Source organism: Scaptodrosophila lebanonensis, unplaced genomic scaffold (genome assembly GCF_003285725.1).
Source record: "Scaptodrosophila lebanonensis strain 11010-0011.00,11010-0021.00 unplaced genomic scaffold, SlebRS2 tig00000110-arrow-arrow-pilon, whole genome shotgun sequence".
Lineage (NCBI taxonomy): Eukaryota > Metazoa > Arthropoda > Insecta > Diptera > Drosophilidae > Scaptodrosophila > Scaptodrosophila lebanonensis.
The window spans coordinates 2,079,199-2,097,566 of NW_022060573.1; the positions used below are offsets into that span (position 1 = coordinate 2,079,199).

At 38.8% G+C, this 18,368-nt stretch overlaps 1 protein-coding gene across 1 annotated transcript; it reads right to left on the reverse strand.

The window, feature by feature from the left end:
* Positions 1-578: 578 nt before the first annotated feature.
* Positions 579-1,781, reverse strand: LOC115628153. Its single transcript, XM_030524127.1, has 4 exons — positions 1,547-1,781; positions 1,336-1,481; positions 1,044-1,260; positions 579-907 (listed from the first exon to the last, which is right to left on the reverse strand). The coding sequence occupies exons 1-4, from the start codon at positions 1,779-1,781 to the stop codon at positions 579-581; spliced, it is 927 nt and encodes a 308-aa protein (XP_030379987.1).
* Between the last annotated feature and the right edge of the window lie 16,587 nt (positions 1,782-18,368).

Consider the following 18,368-nt stretch of genomic DNA (forward strand, 5'->3'; position numbering starts at 1 on the left):
TTTGAAGCTCGACCTTACTCACAAACTGACTTACCTCGTGCCATCGTGCTCAAAAATTAGAAAACTTATTAAAAATTACAACTCAAAGGCATATGTTTTTAATATAAGATTAGTTTTACAATGTATGTTCACATTTCACTTTTTTACAGCCTTATTTATAAAAATATTGTTGCCGTACCAATTAATAATGGTCAAAAATATTTCGTGTATTATGAAGTTGTCTTATTAAAATTGTTTTTTTGCATTATTGTTATGTGAAACGTGTGCATGTTTTGATAGTAAATTAAAGGTACTTCAATGGCCTTTTCAAAAAGTATAAATATGTGTGTGCAATCATAACCCACAAATAAAAAAAACGTCATTCAAAGTTGCACTATCGAAAAAAAGCTAGTCGTACCAAATAATAGTGGTTAGGGCTCGTAGGTATGTACATATATCGAAATAAAACACAACAGCTTATGGTTTTGGCAAAGAATTCCGCAAATTTCTAGAACACACAATAAGCACGACAGTATCAACCGAACTTGATAATTGATCTGCGGTTTTTATTTATAAATTTCAATATGTTGGCTTAAAGTTTATAAATATAAAATAGTTTTTATTATAAGAACGTTATCTTTAATATATGAACTTCCTATTAGGGCGCTATTTGGCACAGAGAAACCTATATCAAAGTTAATGAATTCTTGTGAGCATATATCTTTTTTTTGTTTTCTGCTTTGATCAAGTATGCAAATTTTGCATTTAAAAAGCGGGCTTCCCGTTATTTCCATATTTTTTAGAAGGCCACCCATGTCCATCATAATATTATTGTGACTGTCGCGACTGCGATCTGCATAGACCAATTTCAATAGAATGAGATCCCGGTGCAAGTGTTGAAATACGCACTGAACTAGAAGTGTTTTTCCTGTTGCAAAAAACAACCGTAAAATTAGTTAGTAATAGTTATGATACAATACTTATTTAAATATAAATTTCCAATTATATTTTTAAATATGCTGAAGCAACTCCTACAATGAACAAATATGAATGTTTCAACTTACCCTTAATGCTGAATATGGGACTGTTAATGATTGAAGTTGTTGTATTAAGAATGTGTTCTGTAATGTATTCCAATTTCCAGAAATATGTAAAAAATGATAAGTCTCGATCCCCTAGCACGGTATTGTTAAATGTATTAATTTCCTGATCTCGATTCAAGTGGGACTCTTCAGCTTGCAGAAGTTTTCGACTAGATGCCATTTTCTTATCCGTGATAAGCTATTTGAAAAGTGAAAATCTAGTAATATATAATCTTAAACTTTAGGTGATGTGACTTCAAAAATGTAACAATACCTTTGAATTGCTGTTAGCCACAGTGTAATTACATCTGTCAATTTTTCGTCCTTGAGTTTCTTGTAATGTTTGTAGTAGTATTTTGATTTGCCGAAGCTCATCATAAAATTTGGTTTCCATATTTTGAATAGCCAGGTTCACTTTATCTTTAAGTATTAATGTAATATGCATATATACCAAATAACAATGGAATCATATGGTTCCCAAATACCTGAACTACATAGGTCTTTCGGTGATTTTGTTATGACTGCTTCAGCTGAAACCTGAACCGGACCGGCTGAAACTGTACAAGAAGCCTTTTGAAATAAATTAGGCAGCGTTGTCGTTCCCTCATTTCCTTCAGTTATGTTGGGAGACCTCGAAAAGTCTGTTTTCTCTTCATGTGCCAACACGTATCTGGCTAAGACGGCGTATAACACACACATTGCCCAGCAGGTGGCGGCCATTTTAATATTCATTTTTAAGCAAGTTAACGCTGTAATTAAACGCAGGAAGAATTCTCAGTATAAACTATTAATGATGTGTTTGCTTGAAGAACCAAAAATAATTTTTTTGGAAAAAAAATTGAACACAGCATGTTAAATGCTCCCTTGTAAAACTAAAAATAGTTGATATGGTGTTCGAGATTGTTCGTTTCTATTAACATATGTATGTATGTATGTGTTTAAATGTACATATATGTATTCGTATTTATATGTACACAAGCAGGTCTTGCCCGTCTTTGCTGGTTCAGTATTTGTGCTTACAATTATACGTTTATTTACTATATGATATTTCTCTTCCGACACTCTAAAGTTTCTAAAGAGTTCATTTCCTAAATAGCAAATTACTTTGGTGTTTGAGAGCTAGGACATAAAGTACAATAAATACTATGTATGATCATATGTGCATTCATATGTACATACGTCGATATATATATGTATGTATTTATGTACATATATAGTATGATAGTGATAAATCAAGGCAAGTAATTTCTAGAATTAAAAGATGTACAATTTGGCAAAGTTATTTGGTCAACTTATGCAAATGCACAACATTTAAATGAATATACATACTATATCATAATTATTTCTTCTACTCTTTAATGAAAAGTTATAAAAATATAACGCAGTTTATTCTGTATTTTTTTCCAGAGTAAATACATAAACGAAGTTTAAAGTTAATCGGATTTCTAATTTTCTAAAACCACTTCCTGGTGCTCACCTACATTTGGGCTGTGCGTTGATTGCGCATACTTTCATGCCCACATACATACATATGTATGTATGTATGTAATTAATAAAATTTTTTTCGTGCACCAATAAAGCCCCAATGCAAAACATGGGTTCAAAAAGCGATATATTATAAAAACTATTTTATATACATACATACATATATGTATGTATGTATGTACATACATCTATATATAAAACAGTTTGTCCTGACTGACTGACTGACTGATTGGTGATCAACGCACAGCCCAAACGGTAAAGGCTAGGAAGCTGAAATTTGGACTCAAGTATCCTTTCATAGTCTAGGTGCCCACAAAGAAGGGATTTTGGAAAACTCGAGCTCCAAAGGGGGGAAAAGTAGCTCCAACATTTGTATGAAAAATCTACAATTTTCATCTGATTAACTTAGTTTGTATACTCTCAGTTTTCCTGCAAAAAAATGTTGGGGCAAAAGCAAACCGCGTCAACAGCCCACAGCCCACACGGTAAAAGCTAGGATGCTGAAATTTGGGCTCAAGTATCCTATCATGGTGTAGATGCGCACTAAGATTTTGGAAAATTCGAGCTCCAAAGGGGGGAAAACGAGCTCCAAAGTTTGTTTGAAAAATCCGCATTTTTCAACCGATCGACATCAATAAAAGAAATCAATAAAAGAATACAAAGAAAACTGCATACTCGGTTTTTTAAATTTTTTGTTGGGGCTTGAATAATTGGGGTTTTCTTGGGGCACAAAAGGAAACCGCGTCAACAGCCCACAGCCCAAACGGTAAGAGCGTGAAAGCTTAAATTTGGGGTCAAGTATCCTATCATAGTGTAAATGTGCATTAAGAAGGGATTTTGGAAAATTCGAGCTCCAAAGGGGGGAAAAGTAGCTCCAAAGTTTGTTTGAAAAATCCGCATTTTTCAACCGATCGACTTAAAACTTAGTTTCTAAAATCACTTAAAGAATACAAACGTAACTGCATACTTAGATTTTGTGTTGGAGCTTGTGTTGGAGCTTGAATTATTGGGGTTTTAATATTTATTCACTATTTCAAATGAAAAGTTTGTGTTATAAATTTAGTCTGATCGATTTGGGTAATGTAATCTACGTAACTAAATTTACAACTTTGCATTCAAGGATTTTCAAAATATGCATTTTACAAAAGCAGGCAGAACAAACAATACAAAATATCAAACAGTTGGGGACAACTAAGTATACATACACACACACAAGCAGCTGTTCGTGTAGTTGCGTGCAAACGATTGAAATAGCCAAAGCAAAATGTGAGACACTAATGTGTGAATGTCCATACATACATATATGCACATCTATGTATGTACATACATATGTATCTACATATATATGTATGTACATTCGTATTGCACTGACAGAGCAAGAAATGTTAATTAATTGAAAATTATATAACATTTTTAAAAGTAATTTTTTCTTTGTTTAGTGCATTTGGCATTAGGGTTTTCATTAATAACTTTATGCAGCAACAACAAATATCAAATAGTTGGGGACATCACATACACACACTCACACACACAACAAGCAACAATTCGTGTCTATGTGTGCGGTTCTCTACGTACGGTTGGAAAAGTAAAGAGAAACATACATATGTATATATGTATGTATGCCTGTGTATGAATATAGTATGTATGTACATTCGTATTAATGTTTACAGTTACCGTCGCTAGGCAACGACTGCGTAACCGATAGTAAAGCAGAAACCGAATAACAGAGCTACGCATATTCTGCTTCGCATTGCGGGCAGATGTATGTATGTATATGATTTGTTCTTATTGATCTCAATAAATAATTAGATTTTATTATTTAATTATTCTGCTTATTGCATTCAAACTTGGATATTTTCATGGTATCGGTGGCTTCAACTATCGAAAGTTTTACTCTAGCAAATTGAGATGAGAATTGTCAGTGCTTTTTGATCGTGGCTCATCGCTGCACGGCATTGACACGAGTGCCGTGTTTCATATTCCGAGTTTGTGAGTGACCGTATTGACTTAATATGGCACGAAAAGACTCAAATGTGAATTTAAAATTAGGATATACCCTTATAATTATTCCCCTTTTTTGCACATAGTCTATCTTAAAACGTTGCGTTATCTCTATATATAAAACAGTTTGTCCTGACTAATTGGTGATCAACGCACAGCCCAAACGGTAAAAGATTAAATTTGGACTCAAGTATACTTTCATAGTATCCATCATAGTGTAGGAGCACACTAAGAAAGGCTTTTGGAAAATTCTAGCTCCAAAGGGGGGAAAACGAGCCTTAAAAAATATTAGTTATAGTGGTCATGTTCGTTTAACGAAATAGTTTGACAAGAACAAAAATATAACGGACTACTGAACAATTTTTTGTCAAGAACAAAAAATGTTCACTTAAATGCCTTCCTACTGGTAACTTATAAGGTGAAAACATATGGGAAGGTTGTGCACACACAAAATAAATACAATTGGAAACATTTTATTGAGCCGGGTTAAGACGGGCAATACCTGATAGTACGTACATAAACCTGTATATACATAAAATACATATATATATATATATAGATTGGGACATTGCGGGCTCGTAGTTTCTAAAATTAAACACTGTAAAATTTAACACCGACATATGTACATACAGTCCTATCTTATTAGTGCAACTCGTCCGAAATTCCTCAGCACGCTAAACGCATGGTCGAGTTATTCCCGAAAAGCGGAACTGAGCGCGGGATATTTAATTTTGATTTAAAAATTGGGATGTCCCGTCAAAATCAGGACGTCTGGCGACGCTGATATGTACATTCATACGATGTATGTACATATGTACATTTTATTTGTTGATGCAGGTGCTATCTATGCTCATATGCATGTACATACATATACACACATATAAGTGTATGTATGTGGTTTTTGAATATGAATGTTGTGAGTGTAAAAGGCTTGTTTCTGCTTTTGTAAAGCGCAAGAATACATTCACGGAATAAGCTTAACGGTTAATGTCTCCCAGAATTCTTCAGAATACATTTGTAGCGTTGTAAGCTGACGCACCCTTTTAAGACAAAGGGTAAATCGCTTGCAAATATGCGATCAGCTGAGATGGGCATGTGTCGGCTTTTTTCGGCCCGTCACGGCGCGATTGGCTGTAAAAATACTTGAATCCGTATGCACGGTGAATGGATACACAAATTTTTCTTTGTAAATCGAATAATTAAGATAAATTAATTTATGCTTGTATACATGTGTATATGGTAGTCAAATTTCCAAGGACCGATATATGTACATAATATTACTTTTTCGTAAAATATTAATTTATTTTATGCAAATATGCGCTCCAAATCCCTTGCTTTTTTCAACAATAAAATACATGTATGTACATAGCACAATGTTTTAAGACAAACTTTGTGTAAAAAACTGGAATAACTGGAATACTTTAGTATTTTGTAATAAAATAAGTTGTCAGTTTTTTCATTGTTAAAAAATTAAGTTGACAGTCCCGCATCGTGCGATCGGGGCAGTTCGTTGAGTAACGCCATGAAGGCAAGACATATAGAGTATAATTTCCCTACATTTTGAACAGTTAAATACACTTTTAATTTGATCAACATTGTGGTTTTGTTGTAACTGTTTTTTTTAATGACGTTCTGCTTGGAAGTGGGAAAAATCTATTGACACCGACAAATCTCGTGCTAACTACTGAATCTTGCTAGAGCGAGAGGTCGTTCGAGCCGGATCTATAAACATATTTTCTGTTACAACAGCTGGAAAGATTGCTGAGAAACATCAAATTATGGACACGCCACGTCCAAACCCAAATATTGGCAAGCAGGATGGCACATTAAGGACACTGTGATGCCAAACAAAAACTTACTATTGTCTGCATCAACTCCGAAAGGGGTAATCAAGCGAGATGTTGATCGTCAATCCCAGGTGCATAGCGTCCAACATTCTCATACATCATCCAAGGTATAACGACTACAGGTACAAATGGAGTTTTTGGAAAAACAACAACAGCTTCAAAATCAGCGCACACATATCGAATATCAGGAGAAAAAACTGGAGCTAGAAAGACGAATGCAAGTGGACTCAGAGAGCCTTGGACAACAAGAAGATGGCTCCAACGATAATAACGACCAACAGGCGCAGAAGCGGACACGTGAGTGTGTTGAATCAGGACGTAGATAAGAGTTTTCAAATCAAGATCTAAATTATGAAGTAAAACCTAGTTCTATTGAAACTTTTATGGCTAGACAAACGATTCGACAAGATTTATCAACATTTCTGATCCAATGAAATGGACTAAGTTTTTCGCGGAATTTGAAGGTAGCACTGAGAACATTAATCGCTTGCGAAAGGCATTAGCAGGGCGGGCCAGAGATTGTGTTCAGGCACTATTGGTGTTACCAGAGAATGTTGATATAATCATGAATATTTTGAAAGAACAATTTGGTGATTCTGGTCTTATCATAAGGCAGTTTATTGAGAAAATCAAATGTTTTCCGGTAATTAAGGATGATAAATATGAAAGACTCATAACATTTTATGATTTAATTACGAGCTTGATGCACACATTATTACCAGTCGAAGACATTGATCAAATTCGTAATCCACTGCTATTTGACGAAATATTAGAAAAGATTCCAGTCTCACAACGTATTGCCTTTGTAAAGCATATTCAAAAGAATGAATCAGATCAACCAAAAATTGTTAGATTCCAAGAATGGCTACGTGTTAATATAAAGCGGCAACTACACTTAGATTGGGCCAGTGTAAATCAAAAGAGACCACATTAATAGTTTCAAATCAGTCAAATGTTACAAACATTAAAGACAAGAACATGGCACTCTGTAATTATTGCAAATTGACAGATCATTATGTTGGCAATTGTAAAATATTAAAAGTCTTGAATATTGATGAGCGTTGGAAGTATGTTGTAAAAAATAGCGTATGCATATAATGTTTGAGTAAGGGGCATATTATGAAAAACTGTAGATGTAGAAAACTTTGTCAAATTAACAACTGTAGTCTCTCCCACAATAGTTTGTTGCACAAGGACAAGATTGCTCTGCCATCGGGCACGGAAAATGTTTCAAATGATAGGCCACAGGCAAAGTTTGACACCATTTGTAATGTAAACTTGAGTCAAACCAATGTTTTGCTAAAAATTATACCCGTTTTTCTTATAGGACCCAAAAGGACAGTCGAAACATATGTTCTGCTTGACGAAGCAGCAACAGTTTCTTTGATAGATGAACGAATAGCTTCTGACATTGGGTTAGATGGTCCTACCCAATCTTTAAAAATGTATTGGACAAATAACCAAGTATACAAACAAGAGAGAACGCTACAGTCGAGCAAGCCTGACAGTGTAATACCCTGTACCCAGGTAAACTTCCGTCACTGAGTTATATGCGCCCATAGCAGCAGCAAAAAGAGGAAGAAGAAGAGCGAAATTGTTGCTGCAGTTTGGGAATTAAAAAAATAAAAATAAACTCGCCCTTTCTCGGACCTAGGAGAATCTGGATGCCAACTTTGGTTATTATAGCTTTTATAGTTTCTGAGATCCTTGCGTTCATCCAGACGGACAGACGGACGGACGGACGGACGGACGGACATGTCTAGATCGATTTCTCTCGTCATGCTGATTCAGAATATACTTATATACTTTATGGGGTCGGAGATGCCTCCTTCTGCATGTTACATACTTTGCACAAACCTAATATACCCTTTTTACCCTACGGGTACAGGGTATAACAAGATGACTCCAAAGTAGTAAGTGTTCGTATAAAAGGGAAAACAGAATCCTCAAAAATATTTACATTGAGAAAGGTTAAAACTGTTTCCAATCTTAACTTACCGTTACAGACACTGTTAGTTGACGACTTGTCCAAGCAGTTTGAATTCCTTAAAGACTTTGCACATTGTTCATATCAGAATGCTCATCCAAAAATCTTGATTGGGCAAGATAAGTCACTTATTGTATCGCGTAAATTAAAATATGGCACTTTCAATGGTCTAGTAGCTAGCAAAACTGCTCTGGGTTGGGTTGTCCATGGATTGACAAAACCAACAAACTGCACTGAGACAAATTATTCATTTCACATAAACAGTTATGAAGAAAATGGCAATTGCGGTGATGATTTGGATGCTTTGCATAATTTAGTGAAATCATACTAGTCCATTGAGAATGAATTAACGAATCCACAAGAACATCCATTATCACTTGACGATACAAACATGTTTGGGTATGGTTAAAAACACACTTAGACGTCTTGGGAATCGTTTTCAATGTGGACTGTTTTGGAAAGACATAGACGTACCGTTGCATTACAAAAATACATGGTCGTCAGCCAATGGGTGTCACAAGGGGATCAACGTGTAATCACCAAGCCAGGTGGTACGCGCCGTATTTGTGATACACCAGTGGAAGTGCGACTATACTCTCCTCGCGAGGGTGGCTGGAAGCAGGCCCTTGACGCGGTCATTTTTCTGCCTCGTGGATCTGACTAATGGTAGTCGGGCGAGACTTGAAAACTCTATAAGCTTTCCCCAATCCAAAGCGGAACAGCTTAGGCTGATGGATGCGTGGCTGGGGGGGTGCTCAGTCTCTACTATGCGAACTCTGGATACCTGCCGACCTCCAGTTTAAGACAGGGTTCCCGCGGTAACCGGGCCACAGGTGACCACCCCTTTCCGACTACTCATGGGAATCAAAATAATGAAATCTTCCAAAAATACAAATTTAAAAACAAAAACTGAGATCGGAACTCGCCATAAGCTGGACGGGACCGTTTTAAAACGGTCATAAACTTGACCGTAAATAGGATGGGAGCCTCTAGCTCTAATCCCATCGCTGTCAGTGCAGGTGGAGCCAATCCGACATGTCAATCGGTTGTCTCAGAATCTGTAGATAGTCAGACCCCCTCTACTTCGAAGGCGAAGCAACTAAGCCAAGCTGGCAAGCCAGACATCGAAGTGGAGGTGGCTGGCAAACCTGCAGAGCCAGGCACTTCGGCGATGATGCCACCAAAGCCCAGGACAAAGTTTCAAGACAAGAAACGCGCAGCAGCCATACTGCAGAAGCACCACACTGTTCCGGAGACGTCACCAGACGGTCGAAGGATGGTACAGTGAGCCAAAGAAATTTTACCGGAATTCAAGTCAGCAATTCCGATAAAGCGTTACAAGAACGCCCCGAAAAGGCAGAGGTCGGCAGAAGAAACGCCGCCATAGCAAGCGAAGCGAACGCGACCATAGCTCCTACACCGAACTTTTGCAGAAGTGGCGTAGGATAAGATCCCCATTGGTATCCTAGACATGGGCAGCAAAGAGGGTATTATCCCAAGGCACAGATGGCCAGGGGTCGAAAATGAGCTGCAATGACGTTTTCTGTTGGATCTGGCTACAAATGGAGGACCCCCACCGATCTGCGATGATGCAGGCTGGCGCCAGGGCAGAATAAAGGCCATCGCTTGCCATGACAAGCGGTCGGCCGAAGCCTACAAAAAGTCTATAGAGGACCTAGGAGAGGTGTATCCTTACGCTAAGTTAGTTGCGGTAGACTGGTGCGACGTACCCAACAGACCTCGAACCAGGGTCAGGGTGTCGGCCAAACCGGAAAAACCGGAACAGATCCTGAAGATACTTCAGATCTGTAACCCGCAACTTAAAACGGACGGCTGGAGTCTGGTCAAGGTAGAGGAGGCAGAAGGTACACAACGCCAGATCGTCCTTACAATAAGCAAAGAGTCGGCAGCTGAGCTGACCTGGAACGGTGGGCTGACCAGGTATGCTGCCGAATTAATGGACGCGGAACCAGTCGTTCCAGACACGGAAGTGGCGTCTGAAGAAGAGGAGAATATCCTCCGAGACGTCAAAGCTTGCTAGAGGACTCGCTACGCTCGACCAAGAGGATGACGATTCCATCCTGGACGATGAGGACGCCGACAAGACAGTGGTGGGATGGATGTAGATGCCTCTGAGGTTTCTGCAGATTAATCTCCACCACTGCAAAGCAGCCTGTGCTTTACAACTTCGTCTAAGCCAAGAAGAAGCCGATGTAGTCTTCATTCAGGAGCCTTGGATCTGCAGAAGCAAAGTTTCTTGGTTGAGGACGAAAGAGTGGAAGCTAACTGTACCAGTAAACACAGACAAGACCCGCACCTGCATTCTAACAAAGAAAAACATAAATATTTTTCTGCTACCCAATTTTAGCGATGGCGACAACACAGCGGCATGCATAGAGGCAAAGCCAAAGCATCTGAGAGTAGGCTCGACGTACGTGGCGATTGAGGAAGCGAATCCTCCACCTCCTCTGACAAGACAAGTCATAGATGAAAGCAGGCAGAATAAAATTTATCTGCTCTTTGGATGTGATGTCAACGCACATCACACTCAGTGGGGCAGCACTGACGTAAACGAACGGGGTGAGTTACTTTTTAACTACATCCTATCAACCAACATATTGCTATGTAACATGGGTTCAGATCACACTTTCGTGATTAAGAATCGAAGCCAGGTTCTCGACCTCACACTAACGTCAGACGCGCTTTATAATCGGATTTCGAAATGGAGAGTTCTATTAGAACACCCATTTTCTGACCACTGGTACATTCAATTCAAAGTAGCTTTTAAGAACGAACGAACGAGCGTACAAACAAAGTCTGTCAGAGTACAAGAAAATACATAGACAGGCTAAACGCTCGTGTTGGCAGGACTTCTGCTCTGACATTGAGAACAACACTGACGCCGCAAGGCTTCGAAAGCCAGATAAGTCATGGACAACTTCAAGTGAAGAGTCACTTGGTCTGCTTCTAGGAAACCATTTTCCCAGCTTCACTAGCGCTAAACTATTCAGCAGCGCGCCAAGCGCTGGTCTATCTCACATGCTCTCTGACGAACTATCTAAGAATAATATCAGCTGGGCAATTAAAAGCTTCAAGCCATACAAATCAGCGGGGCCGGATAACATCATCCCGCCTTTGCACGCAGGGGATACAGCCATCAGATGGCTAACAGATATCTTTAATAAAATAATCCTAAGTATACAAGAAACGTGGCTTAGATCAAAGGTGGTCTTCATACCCAAAGCGGATAAAGCCACGCATACTACCCCGAAAGAGTTCAGACCTATTAGCCTTTCGTCTTTTCTCCTAAAAACATTCGAGAGACTACTAGGTCTCTACCTAAGAAGCAACATGACTACTGCAAAGGCAGATCAAGCGGTCTATCAAGGCTACACTGGGGTCGTCCACTATATCCAGATACGTAAGTTGCGGAACACCTCAGAGCGGCGTTCTCTCACCCTTCCTTTGGAACGTGGCGGTCAACGCACTTCTCCGATCCTTGGAGGGAATAGGGTGATTTAACCTACGCAGATGACATGACCATCCCCTTTTCGGGTAAATTCCCCCAAACACTGTGCAAACGTATAACCGATGCCTTAAGCACACTGTCAACTTGGGCAACGTCAAGTGGTCTAAGTGTAAACCCTAGCAAGACAGAGCTAGACCTATTCACCAGAAAATACAAAATTCCACTACTTCGTCCCCCACTACTAAATGCGGTACCATAATCATTCAGCAGCTCAGCCAAATATCTATGTCTAATACTAGATAGGAAGCTAGACTGGAATCTGAATATTGAAGATCGAGTGAGGAAGGCCACAATCGCACTCTATACCTGTCGGAAATCTGAAATGGGGTATGGCCCCATATGTAGTCCCCTGGCCTTATACCGCGATAATAGGACCCACTCATGTTGTATGGGGTTTCAATTTGGTGGCCATCACTGTGCAAAAAATCATCTCTCCAGAGACTAAATAAGGTTCAATGTCAGGCTGAACTAACCATTTCAGGTGCCTTACGCACTACTCCAACCGACGCTCTAGATGCGATCCTGGGAATAATCCCACTAAATCTCATGGGGAAGATGAATTCCATGCTGGCTGCTCTTCGCATGATAGAAGCCAATGGTCAGAGGAATTCTTTGGTCATGCCCAAATTCTGAGAGGAAACAACATCATCCCCTCAGTCACCGACTATTGCACCCCCAAGGAGTACCTCCATACTCCTTTTCACACTATCATTCCCGCAAGGGAAGATTGGAATTATGGCCCACCGGGCCCCAGCAACTCCATAGAAATATACACAGACGATTCTAAGCTAGGTATCTAGGTATCAAAAAATCGGTCAGACTTCCGGACCACTGCATCCACTGTCGCAAATCTCTTCACGAGATGGCTGCACAGTTCCCTGTTTACCTCATTTGGGTTCCAGGACATTGAGGAAAATTGTATAGCAGATGAGCTGGCAAGTCATGGTACCACTGTCTATCTCCTTCGCAACAAAAAACGCTCCTCAGACCTCTGCAATTTGAGCAGAATCCAATGGGCACTGGCTACTCGGCACCCACACCGCCAGACTGGGAAGAGGAGGAAACTGCGACTGTCCAGCTCTATTAAGGACAAGACATCGTTTTCTATCACTTGCTAGCACTCTCCCTGATTTATCGGAACTATCTGAATAGAAACCGAGGGACATTTTCAAATTCATCTAGGCATCTGGATGGATGTAATATAAGCGAAAACACGCAGTTAACCACGGGAAGCTAGGAAGTGGAGCAGTCTACGCGGTATCAGAATAGGCCAATCTTCAGGGCCTAAGTGTGTCAGGGTACTTCACCCTGGCTGCCGCATCTAACCTAACCTAACCCTATGTAGGGTTATAATAGTTAAAATACAGTAAAATGGGAAATATAAATATTAATACATATATGCAAGTTGTAGTCCAGGCGGTACGTGCGTTAAGCATTGCTTCACCCAGCCTTCCAACCTGCCTATATGCCGCTTCGTTCGCGCTCCAGTATTCGAAGGTTTCGCATTATTGCAGTAGCAAAACTTGCACTCGCCGTCCACGAGTCTTCGTTCGCGAGCATGTTGGACACCAAATTTGTCGCCAGGGGAGGAGTGCCAGTAATTGCCTCCCATCTCCGTCTGTCCGCTTCGAATCTCCGGCATTCGAAGGCTACGTGGTGTGCGTCTTCAGTCACCCCCCTGCAGGTAGGGCATTCCGCACTGGAGTCATGCCCAAAGCGGTGCAGGTAGTTTCTGAAGCATCCGTGACCACTAAGCAGTTGTGTCAGGTAAAAATCTACTTTACCATGCGTTCTCCCAGTCCACAGTGCTATGTTTGGGTTTAGCCTGTGGGTCCATCGACCCTTGGGTGAGGCATTCCATCGCTCTTGCCATATACACATTCTTGATTCTCTAGCCACCGCCCGCTCAATTCTGCGAGGCTGTAGAGCTGCGGTACTGTGGAGGTTGCTCGCTTCTGCCACGAGGAGGTCAATGGGGGCCATCCCCGCGGTCACCAAAACAGTGTCGTCGGAGACCGTTCTGAATCCACTGCAGAAGCGAAGTGCTCTCTGCCGGTACGTGGCTGCGATGTAACTCTTTCCCTTAGCAGTGGCGAACCATATCGGTGCCGCATAAAGCATGATTGACTTGGTTACGGTTGTTAGCAGTAACCTGCGTCCCTTCTTGGCCATAATGCGTGCAAGCGCCCGAATTGCCTCCGCAGCTTTCCTGTTCGCGTACTTCAAATATTCGCGAAAGCACAACCGAGTGTCCAACCTAACTCCTAGGTATGTGATGGACCGTTTGACCTCGGTTTTTCCTGCCGCCAGTTCAAGGCCAACTGTGTTAAGCCAACACATAATTTCTTGTATGCTGCGATTACATACGTCTTCCACGATTTGAACCTTTTTCGCGACACATACAATGGCTACGTAATTATGCGTGTATGTGTGTGTTTGTGTGTGCCTGTGTATGTCTCGTGTGCCTGTGCAAAGCACTAACAACTAACTAACTATTATTATGAAACATTATGGCATACGGACTCTAATAACTAACTGGAAGTATTTTTCAAATTTCAATGAAAAATTCCAAGAAATATGGGAGTTATGGAAAATCACTAATTGCGATGAAGAGGGGAAGGAATTCACATAAGGCATCTGGGGCTAAAACTTGTTGTCCCTAGGTCTTATAGTCTCCGAGATATGGGCGATTATACGAATGGAATATCAGGAAAACCCCCATAGGGGAAAAGTGGGGGAAAGTCAAAAAAATAAAACAAACTTGCACAGCGTACACACATAAGCCATCTTTGTGCAAAATTTGGTGTCTCTTATAGTCTCTGAGATCCAGGTGTTCATACGGACAGACAGAAAGACAGGTCTAGATCGACTCGTCTGGTCATGCTGGTCAAAAACATATATTCTTTGTGGGGTCTGCAACGCCTCCTTCCGCCTGTTACATTTTTCAGCTCGCGCAAACCTAATATACTCTTGTACATTTCATGTACAGAGTATTAACATAGTGTTATGCACATATATGTAATTTATTGTTGAAAAAAGCAAGGAATTTTGAGCGCATATCCAAAAAATAACAATGTTAATGTTAGCCACATATGCATAAAATAAATTAGTATTTTACGAAAAAGTAATATTATGTACATATATCGGTCCTTAAAATTGGACTAAATGTATACAATCATAAATGAAATATCAACATTATTCGACACATATGGATAAGTGTTGATCTGTACAATTGAAAACATACACTTATATGCTCGTATACGTATGTACATACATATGAGGATAGATAGCGCTTGCAACAAACAATAAAATGTACATATGTACGTATTGTAAACAAATCATTGTTATTCAAATGAAATTAATGTTGTATAGTATATACTTGGACATTATGCATAAAATTATAAATCACTCAAATTAAGAATAATTATACATACTAAAAATGCTAGGTTAAATTAAAATAATGCATAAGCAAACAATATGGTAAGAAACTTATTGAAGACTATTCTTTTGTTCAAAATTATAACGGAATAAATAAAAGTAATCTGATAATCATTGGAATAATAAAATGTAAAATCAAACTTGAAGATTTAGAATATAATAAAGAATTCTTTGTTGTTCCCAACGAATCAGCCATATTGGGAACTGATTTTCTAGAAAAAGAAGGATTTGTTTTAGTAAAAGAAGACCAAATAATTAAAAAGGTAAGCAGAGGAAATCAAACTAAATATGATCAAAATGATAATTCAACAGAAGTAACTGAACGATAGAGCACAAAATAAATCAAAACAAAGCGAATAAATACAAGTATATCGGTTTTAATGATAAACAAACAGAAAGGGCTATAGAAAAATGTGAAACAGAAGAAATGCCATCTGCTCAAGAAAAGCACACAGCAATAGAAGAATGTAATAATTTAATGGCTATTGATATAAATAGCGAAGAAAATTACCCAATGATTAACAATACTAACATACATATAAACGATGAGACAAAATTACAACAAATATTTGTTCAACATTATTTAAAAAGTAACCGTCCTGAAAAGCCAGCTACCAAATGTCAGTTAAAACAAGTAGAGAAGCTAAAGTCGGGTATCCCGACTTTGAAATACTCTGTACATATGTGTAGAATTATTATGCGTGTATGTGTATGTTTGTGTGTGTCTGTGTATGTCTCGTGTGCCTGAGCAAAGCAGTAACAACAACAACAGCTGCGGGCACTACTTGGCACTACTCTTATGTACATATATGGCTATAACTTCCTGTTAAATCGCCCTATCAAGATGAAACTTGGCATTTGGAGTTATAATAACTAAATTGAGGTATTTGCCAAGTTTGAGATCGATTCCAAGAATTTGGTGTCCCTAGGTCTTATAGCCTCCGAGATATAGGCAATTATACGAATGGAAAATCGGGAAAACCCCCATAGGGGGGAAGTGGGGGGAAATCCAAAAAATAAGCAAACTTTCACAGCGTATACAACACATCTTTGTGCAAAGTTTGGTGTCTCTACCTCTTATAGTCTCTGAGATCCAGGTGTTCATACGGACAGACTTACAGACGGACACACGGACAGACAGACAGAAACACAAGGCTAGATCGACTCGTCTCGTCATGCTGATGAAAAATATATATACTTTGTGGGGTCTGTCACGCCTCCTTCTGCCTGTTACATTTTCAGCTCCTGCAAACCTAATATACTCTTGTACATTTAATGTACAGAGTATAATTAAATCTAAACAATGCAAAGCCTCTTCAATTCAAACCTAGACGCTTATCATACAAAGAAAAAGAACAAGTGCAACAAATTATAGACGAGCTATTAGAACAGAAAATTATAAGGCCAAATCATTCTGAATATGCGTCACCGGTTGCACTAGTAAAAAAAGTGCAGACATTCGATTAGGTGCAGATTATAAGACGCTTAACAAAGTTACACCCACTACCACTAATCGAGGATCTTATTGATAAAATAGCAAACAAAGAAATTTGTACATTATTAGACTTAAAGAGCGCATTCCACCAGATAGATGTTCATGAAGATTCAGTTAAGTACACAGTTCGTGATTCCGTTAGGCCAGTCTTAATACTCCAAAATGCCCTATGGGCTAAGAAATGCGTCAGCAACAGTCCAGCGATTTATCAACTGTGTATTCGATGATATGATTAGAATAGGTAAGGTTGTCATATACTTAGATGACATCATAACTGCGTCGAAATCAGTTGAAGAACATCTTAGTACGCTAACCGAAATATTTAAAAAATTAACATTAAATAAATTAGAATTGAGACTAGACAAATGTAAATTTATGGAAGACAAATGCGAATATTTAGGCTTTATAATCTCGAAAGACGGAATACAGCCAGATAAGAAAAATACAAGGTATTTTCCAAAGTAAACACGACTTTTAAACAAGATAGAACGCTACAGTCGAGCAAGCCCGACAGTAAAATAGCCTGTACTCTCCACAAAAAAGAAAAATTAAAAAAAAATATATTAAAAAAAATTTAATTATTTAAAAAAATTTAATTAATTTATTAAATTAATTAAGAAAATTTATTTAATAGAAGACATGTTTATGTACAGTTTTAAATTTACATCACGTGTCTATGCGTGTTTATATACGTACAAAATTGAACCAAAGCAGCAACAACAACAACAGCTGCAAGCAGAGCATGGACAGCGATTTTATTTATGGCTATAACTTTCTTCAGAATTGACCTATCATGATGAAACTTGGCCCAGAATTACGGAAGTTATAAAATAAACGGCATAGCGTCATATCTCCGACGACATATCTCCGCCGCACTGAAAGCGACATATCTCCGCGCGGAGTTATGTCGTTTAAAAACGTCATATCTCCGCGCGGAGTTATGACGCTCGAAAACGACATAACTCCGCGCGGAGATATGTCGTTTTTACTTCGGCGGAGATATGTCGTTTGCAAGCGTCATATCTCCGCGCGGAGTTATGTCGTTTTGAAACGACATATCTCCGCCGAACTAAAAACGACATATCTCCGCCGAAGTAAAAACATATAACTCTATACATGTGTACATTAGAGCTGGAAAAAACATCGATATCAACATCGATATATCGATGTTTTGGCAATATCGAAAACATCGATGTTTTAGTTGCCAATATCGATAATCGGGTACTTTTTGAAAATTCGAAAGCGAAAAGCAGGATGAAATATTTTAGTCCCAGTTTTCTTTATTTATTAATTGAATTTTAATAATTTTTTTATTAATGTAATAGTTTTGGAAGTAGTGGTGTTGACAGTGAACGTGGATGCAAACTATGTATACATATCTGTAAAGTAAACTTGAAGTGCATATATGTATGTATATATTTAAGAAATGAACACGTGCTTCCAAATTAAGGTAATGATTGTCTGATATGCATTGAAACTTCTATAAGTGTTTCCCGTTTTATAGTTACATGAGGGACAACTGTGT